Source organism: Euleptes europaea, chromosome 6 (genome assembly GCF_029931775.1).
Source record: "Euleptes europaea isolate rEulEur1 chromosome 6, rEulEur1.hap1, whole genome shotgun sequence".
Classification (NCBI taxonomy): Eukaryota; Metazoa; Chordata; class Lepidosauria; order Squamata; family Sphaerodactylidae; genus Euleptes; species Euleptes europaea.
Genome location: NC_079317.1, coordinates 58,114,077 through 58,122,592, shown reverse-complemented (window position 1 = coordinate 58,122,592; position 8,516 = coordinate 58,114,077). Strand labels below are relative to the sequence as shown.

General features: G+C 44.5%; 1 protein-coding gene across 15 annotated transcripts in view; it reads left to right on the top strand.

Annotated features, from left to right (window-relative positions):
- Positions 1-612: 612 nt before the first annotated feature.
- Positions 613-8,516, top strand: part of GPHN (gephyrin) — a 321,466-nt gene continuing 313,562 nt past the window's right edge. For 7 of the 15 annotated variants that reach the window (XM_056850804.1, XM_056850798.1, XM_056850801.1 and 4 more), the window contains exon 1: positions 613-759. In XM_056850804.1, the coding sequence (XP_056706782.1) occupies positions 696-759 (64 nt within the window). In that variant the 5' untranslated portion in view covers positions 613-695. The remainder of the gene's footprint in view (positions 760-8,516) is intronic. The other 8 variants (XM_056850809.1, XM_056850806.1, XM_056850805.1 and 5 more) reach the window with 3 other exon arrangements.

Genomic DNA, 8,516 nt, shown 5'->3' with positions numbered 1-8,516 from the left:
CGCAGACTGATGCAGTCAAGTACGTGTGGATGTAAAAATGGTGACTGATACATGTGTGGGTGCAGTGCAGGTGCATGCAGCGAAATGCCGGCGTGTGCCAAGCAACGCAGGACGTGAGAGCTCTCTCCATATCCCTGCTGCTTCGTAAGTACGGGGAAAGGCAGTGGGGATTTGTAGAGGCATTTTCTGTGCCAGCAAGACCGTTCCGCTTTCCCCCGCCCCCGCAAAGGAGACCCCCCCTTCCTCCCCTCGCTTCTTCACGTAACTCGATCGGATCGGACATTTGGGAGAAGATTAGAAAGAACACAGCGAGCCAAGACCCAGGCAGGTCTTCTCGGCGCTCGATTGCTGCTGCCTGGGACTAATACTCGAGGAGCGCTCTTCTCGCGAAGAACTCGCCCGCGTTCTCTCCGGCGCCTCCCCGGGCCGGCCTGATTGGCCCGGTTCTCTCAGGCCTCGCCCCTCCGGCGTCCCCGGCCCCGCCCCCCTCCGGCGCGCTCCAACCTACCCGCGCGCGCTCCGCAGGCCGGCCTCGCAGAGGCTGGGCCCGCCCTCTCGTCCCCCTTCCCCTTCACGCTGGCTCCACCTCGCGCGCTCTCCCTCTCCCCTCCTCCCCTCTCCCCGCTCTCGCGCTCCTTCTCCCCCCCGCTCCCCCCACCCGCCTCCCTGTCAGTGTGGTGGCTGCGCTGGGAAACATGGCGTCGGAGGGGATGATTTTAACGAACCACGACCACCAAATCCGCGTCGGGGTCCTCACAGGTAACGAACCGTGGCCGGGGAGCGAGGCAGAGGGGGCTACGGGTCGGGGCCGCTCCGCATTGGCTGCTCCGTCCTCGCTCCCGGCAACCGCCGCCTCTCGAGCTCCTTCTCCGCCCGTCGTGTCTCTTCCCCCCGCCGCGCTGGGAGCCGGAGAGCCGTTGGCGGGGTTGGGAAGGGACCTGCTGGAGGAGCCCCCCCCCCCCCGCACACACACACGCCTTCCCTCCGCGAGTCGAGGCTCGGCCTCGTCGGCTGAGGTGGAAGAGAGGGAGGACGGGAAAAAAAACACCACACATTCCCCGGTCTTGGCGGGCGTAGGGACGGTGGGATTGGGCGCTGCTGCTGCCGCATGCGGGCGGGAGGCTGTTCAGTGCCGCAGCCTCAAGTTCTCCGCTCCCGCTGGGGACTGGCCCGTAAATAACCCGTGCGGAGGGAGAGGCGGGGGGAGACCTGGAGTTGCCGGGTTTGCCTCGGGCGCTAAGGGAGACCCAGGTGCAAAGGTGCCTGGGAAAAAGTGGATGCCCGGCCAGGCTGCGAGTGCTGAAGCTGCAGGATCTTCTCTTCACAGGCCCCGGAGGAATCGGCGCCCCCACTGTTCTCTTCCGGGGTACGCCTCGAGCTTGGCCCCTTTTTAAATACGAGAGGCTTTTGCAAACCCCAGCCTCCCTTTCCCAGCCGCGAGGTATGATTAAGGAGAGGAAAGGAAGGGGATAATGGGTTCGTGCATGATGCTGCTTGGACTGGCTCTTTAACCCCCCCCCCCCGAAGTCTGTGTGGAGCTTTGATATATTCTTTTTCTGTTTTTGCTGGTGTGACCGCTCGGGTACGTGTGGTCTTTGAGATCTTGATTCTTTTGAGCGGAGATCTATATATATTCCGAAATAAAGCCGAAGGGTTTGAATGGTCAGATTAAATCGGAGGTTTGTGTGCATGGTGATTGGGGGGGGAGGGGTAAAACGGGAGGAAAATCCTGAAGAGATTCCCCCCCCCCCTTGGGTAATTTTCATTCATCTTTCTCTTAATGGGGATTTATGAGAGCCGTTTCTGAAGAATCTAAGGCTGCAGGCTGAAATAGGATAACACAGCTGAACAAGGAGGAGTCAGATAGGGATGGCTAATCAAAAACTTATTAATTCAGCCTTGTGGTATTAAACAAAAATATCTGTTTTTTAAAAAGAATGTTCTATATTGGTGTACTGCATACTTGGCTGCCCCAGATTTTGGAGGAGCCTGTGGTCTGCCTATGAATAGCTACTTGGAGCCTTTCTGAGTCTGAGTGTGACAGAGGGAAATCCCAGAGTCTGATGGTGCGCTGTTCTGTCTTTTTGGTACTGAAATTGCCAGCCCTTGATTTTCATCCACAGTAACCAATGACAGAATGTAGGTGTTAGGCTTGAAATTTATTTTTGTGCTTTGTGTTAAGGCTTTTTCTGTAACAATATTGTGGCAAGATACAAGCATCAAGAAACTGCTGCTGTAAATGAGACATAAATCTTAGTAATGCTTCTGTATTTAAGACAACTGCATTGTCAAATCTGGAAGATGTTGACTTGGCAAAGTATGAAAATCAAATTGCTGGAATTTGTTCTTTCTATTGATGTATTCTTCCCCCTTAATTCATGTTCTAAAAGATAAAGTGACTTAAAAAGAGGTAGGTGGCACAGGAATAGGCAAATGTAAGTTCTGATTGCATACTTACTGAATTTTTACTTAGTGGGCTGGAATTCCTTTTTGATGTAAGTGTTGTAGCAGTTCTTATATTACTATTGGGAATAAAGCAAACAATTGTTTATCTTTAACAGGTCACAATTTTGGATGAAATAATAGAGAATGTAGCTTTTTTGTTGTCTTCCTTTGAATTTTTTTAAATCTCTGTGCTTGTGATCATAATTTTGCAAGTTCTGAATAACGTGTGTTTCTCAGAGTATAACCATCACTGTCTTGATTCCAGGATTTTGTAATTAAGTATCAAGAGTTGCAAAAAGGGTAATTTAAATTAATAGGATAAAATATTACAGATAGCTCACAATTCTTTATATTGTACTTGGTGTAATTCCCACTTAACTATATAAACTATATGATATTTTTTCAAAAGATTGGCATCGTTTAAGCTTCATGCTTTTGATGCATTTATCTTTATTGACTGTAAGTTAATAATTGCAGTATGAAGGGTGTTCACTTGGAGAAGCTTTTGGCAATTTTGATAGCAAAAACAGTCTATAGAATTTAATCAATGTGATTCATTATTTTTGTACTAATTTCAGTTCCATTCCACTTTAAGAAAAATTTAACCATCACCACTATCTCCTGTAGCATTTTAGGAACAATTGATAGCTAGTTCATTAGTGTAGCATAGGTTCTTGCGCTTTCTACTTTTACTGTAATTGCTTCAGTTCAGTAAAATCCTATGAAAGTGTTTATAAACATATGTAAGAATTTGGATGTACTGTAAATTGTTGAATTGATTTTCAATTTTATGAATAAAACATATAAAATTGGGTTGGATCTTGTGATCTGTGGACACTAGGACTGTGGGTCTTCCCCACTTTTCCTAACTCACAGAAGCTGTCTCTGACCCTTAGAAAGTTTCATTCAGGGGGTTGTGGGATGCTCATCGTCTAATAGTCACTTGGATTAAGAGTCTGCAGTAGGGAGGGGAAAGGGGAGACCTTTCTGCCTCTTTCATCAGCACAGTGCTCCTCACAGAAGAGAGAGGAAGGCAATAGGGCAGATTTGTCCCCTTCTCTGTCCCCACTGCAGCCTTCCAATCCTCATAGCTATTGGACCTTTCAGACACTGGGGAAAAAAACCTTTTCTGGAGTCAAAAAGTGCTATTTGGGAGAGCACAATGTGGAAAAGGTCATGGGATCCAACACACAACCTTCTGTTATTAGTTGCTAATAACATGAAATCCTAATACACAACATTTATAATATATAAAATACATTTTTATGAAATATAGTCTATTTCAGTAATATAGTACTTCAACTGGGATTGCTGAAGTAAGGTAATACTTTTGCTTATTTAACTTTTCCATTTCAGCCATTTATAATTTTTTTTCTTGTATTTCCTGTGTTCAGGAATTCTGTGTGATTTACAGTGTCTTGATAAGCTGTTTACTGGTTGTTACATGTGGTGTCTTTTTTCGTAATTTATATAAAATATCTAGCATTACTTTAAAAAAAATCTAATGTTGAATTAATTTATTAGCAAAAGGGGGATTTTTAGTAGTAGTTACTGTGTTGCAGGTTAATAATATTTATGTGTTGGTTATGTGTGTTTGAAACTGTAGTCCTGTAATAGTTTGTGTATATTTGCTACAATGGACCCATTTTAAATATATTTTCAATATCTGAGGTAATTACGCATATATTCAATAGCTGGTTCTCTGTGTTAAATTTGACAGGATTATCTAAGCGGTCTTGCTGAGCTGATCATTTTGTTCCTTGTGAGATCCTCCTGCAACTCCTTCATAGCACTATGTTGAGACCCTCTTGATCAGGAGGGGATATGGGGGTTTGTCCAGGCTTTGCTTTAAGTCTTCATCTAGAGTTGTTGCAGTGGTAAAAAGTGTCTGTTTCACTTTCCTTCCTAGTTTACTAACTTGGCAAAATCCAATGAGGCCCATGCTCAGTTTCACCTATTGTGACATCCAGGGGCAGATGTGTAGAATATTGTATTACAAAAAAGAAATTCTTGTGTATTTACTATGGCGGAAAGGTTGTAAAACTGCAGTTCTGAACACTTATGTAAACTCTTCTATTGTACCTAAAGAAAAACGTGTAGTTACTTCTCTTAAAATTTTATGTAGGATTCATTCTCTTGGTAACCACATATACACTAATAGAAAAATGTAATTCAGAGTCTGCATTCTGAAACAGAAAGAAAAAGAAAAATATTTAGATGTTGTTATAATTTAGCTCACCTCACTCAAAGGGCTCCTGGTGGGCTACAAAACATTTAAAATATTTGATGTGTAATCCTATGCAGTATCCCAGTCTAAGACCATTGATTTTATGGGCTTAGACTGGAGTTCTTTTGCATAGGATTACACTGCAAAATTGTTAAAGCCTCACTTTCAAAGTCCAACCTAGTTTTTTTCTTTTTGTAAGCAAACCATTATATTGCTTTCTGAAAGTTCTAGGGTTTGAATTTTCAGTTTCTAAGGAAAAGAAGTTACAAAGTTGTCAGATACAGTACAATATTTGTGCATAACCATAAATTGTGTCTCTTGGACCTTTGGCTACTCACACACTCTCAGCCACAGGCCAGGTGGCTCAGGTCATGGAGAATGAAACCCTTTGGTTTCCACACCAAGACATTTTAAAAGATGGCTCAGAAGTTCATTATGAGGATATAGTTTGCCACCTTAGACCTCATTTGACCTGCAACAAACCTCCAGCGCTAAACAGGCATTTATCTGGGGACTGGTCTGTTCAGGAGTGTAGACAAGCTTTACAAAAAGTGAATCTGGAACACCTGTCAGGCAAAATATAATAAGAGAGGTACATCTACAGATCTTCTTATATCTTTAGAACCTGCTCTTAAAACAGAAGAAGCTACCATTTGCCAGTGGCAAGATCTACGGTTACCTGTAATGGAAAGAGATGAATCTGGGATCTAGTCTCTACTGGACAAGGTAAAGTATCACTACAACTGGAAGCCCAGATTCCTGCTGAAGATTGGCGCTTCCATTATAATCAGTTTTTTGGGGGGCCTGTTCCATTTTTGCCAACAGGGCTAATGGTCAGGATCCCTGTTCTCACTTTCAAAGTCAGCCACAGTGGCTCCCCATTACTGTATCTTAGATAAAATGCCAAACTTCCTTTCTCTCATCAGGTAAAGCTCCTAGGGAGGACATTATTCCTTAGAGCTTCCCTGATTAGTGGCTGTGAATCTAGTCAAACTGTTCACTCAGATCGACTCATCTGGGCTTTTTCCTCGGACAGAGGTTCTCATCTACAGGATCCACAACAGACATTCTTGGAATTACAGTACCCATCTGATGTAGTAAGGAAACAGATCCGCAAAGCCAGAATGATACCAAGTGATAACCTGCTGCAAGATAGGCCCAAACAAAACAACAACGGAACACCACTGGTGGTCACATACAGTTCTCAGCTCAAACCAGTTCCATGTATCATTAACCACCTACAACCTATGCTGGGCAATGATATTTCCCCACCGACAGGCATGGAGAGGCAAACATTTTCTTGCCCACAGACAACCTCCTAACCTTAAACAACTTCTCACCCACAGCAGTACCCTTCCTAACATGGACACGGACTCTGGGACCAGGGCCTGCAACAGACCAAGATGCCAACTCTGTCCCCATATCTACTCAGACAACACAATCACCAAACCTACCAAGACCAGCCATACCATCACAGGGTCATTCAGTTGTTCATCTTCCAATGTTATATATTCCATCAAATGTCAGCAGTGCCCTTCCACTCTCTAGGTTGGACAAACCGGTCAGTCCCTACACCAAGGAATAAATGGACATAAACCCAATATTAAAAACTGCAACACTCAAAAACCAGTGGGAGAACAGTTTAATCTTTCAGGTCGTACCATTGCTTACCTAAGAGTGGCAGTTCTCAAACAAAAAAACTTCAAGGGGAAATTGCAATTTGAGATTGCTGAACTTGTTTATCCACAGGTTCTGAACAATGGATCCCCTGGGCTGAATAGGGACATGGGATTCTTATCCGACTACATATGCTACTTTTGTGCCCCCAGGCATTTCCCCTCTGCTCTAATCAAGCTGATTACAATATGTATTGTATCTTTGCACCCTTTACAAGCATTCTTTACCACACCCTGCCCACCTTCTGTTGCCCTTAAGATGGCTGAACTTTGGTTCACATTGTAAGTTGTTTCAGTGGTTCAAGCTCTGCAAAGGAATGCTTTCAGCTGCTGCTAATCTAACATCCATAAAGCGCCCTCATTTTTACCTTGGGAGCGAGTTCTTGAGAGTTTGGTGCTCGCCTCCCTAGTTTTTTCCACAGGACCCTAATGGGAAGGCCCACCTAGAAATTATAAAATCTACAGATTTCCAGACATTAGGGAACATATTAACATTATGTTGTACCAAAGAAGGCTTTTTGGTTGATCCTGCCTCAACATAGCAGAGCAAGGCAATAGCCCTATTCCTACATGGAGTAGAAGTCTGTAATGATGTATTAATTACCAACCTGGAGACAGTTGAAAATATTTTTCTTTAAAAAATGCTAGTATTGCCTAAGGGTACTCCAGCTGCCTGTATGCAGGTTGAACTCAGCCTTTCTTCAGTAAGGGCCTGGGTGCACATAGCTTTAATTAACTTTTGATGCAAGCAGATGAAATCTCCAGCCTCTCATCTCTCAAGGCAATGCTTCACCCTTCTCAGAATGACAATACCTGGGTTACCAAATGTAATAGTATTCTCAATTGCTGTTCCCTTCCATTTGACTCTCAGGGATTCTCCCAGATTAGTCCTATTAGTCCCATACTCCATGACTGGGTATACATTTCTGATGCCTCAAATGAACAGCATATGATATTGGGCTCCAAATAAGCTCCCTTATATAACTTGTTTAAAGCAAATCATAATATAGGCTGCTGTCTATCAAATATCATGCTTTGCAATGTCAGACCAGCCTTTACAGCTGTTTGTTTTCAAAACATGCAATTGGTCATGTTAGTGAGACAATACTCTCATAAACAGGTTACCCAGTGTACATTTATTTGTGGTGTGTCCGACATTGAGGATCTTCCTGAATTCTCTCTAATGTATATATTTAAAACATTTTGTCCAGATGAGCAATATTCACTTCATGGCTTATAGTGAGCCACATTCGCAATTACTTTTAATTCAGAAGACATATTTAATGCCATTCCTGACATGATGCCTGTGCCTCAGGGAGGCTCATAGATTACCTGTTCTTCTGGTGGCTGTTCCAAAGGGGGACTACCTTCTAAGCACAGGTCCCACCAGGCAATGACTCCTTTTCTGAAAGGGCAGCTGCCACATTGGGGAATGGTACTCAGAAGAGCTACTGGTGGCATACCAAAGAGCCCCATATCTCCTGAGCCACTAAGGCTGCAATCCTGAAGGGAGAGGGCTGAAGCTCTTTAGGAGCTGGCATGACCCTGTGATGGTGTAGGTGCCACCTTATCACAGAATAAAGTGGCACCTATGCTGGCGCAGGAGCAAACATGCCGGGCCGGCACCAGGAAGACATGCTGCTGTGTGGGGCTTTGCTGCTCGTACTATCATGCCGGCAGCAAAATCCTGCAAGTGGGAGCCCACTCCAGGGTGGGGGGCATTCCTGAGGGTGAAGCTGTCTTTAGGCAGCTTCCTATTCCCTTTGGACATGAAAACGCCCCCTTGAGCTGCGGCGTGGCTACGCCACCTTTTTTGATGGTGTGGCCCAGTGGTTGGCAAACTCATTAGTCAACAGAGCCAAATATCAACAGTACAACGATTGAGATTTCTTTTGAGAGCCAAATTTCTTAAACTTAAGCTTTGCCGCTCCGTAGATCCACATCTTCCCCAATACGCGTCCTCCAAACTCAAAATTAAGCCCCCCTGCAGAATTTTGAGAATTTGGATGGGGGGAAATGTGCATCTCTCTGTATGTGTAAGTGCTGTCAAGTTATTCCGACTCATGGCGACCCTATGAATCAATGTCCTCCAAAGTGTCCTATCCTTAACAGCCTTGCTCAGATCTTGCAAACTGAGGGCCGTGGCTTCCTTTATAGAGTCCATCCAT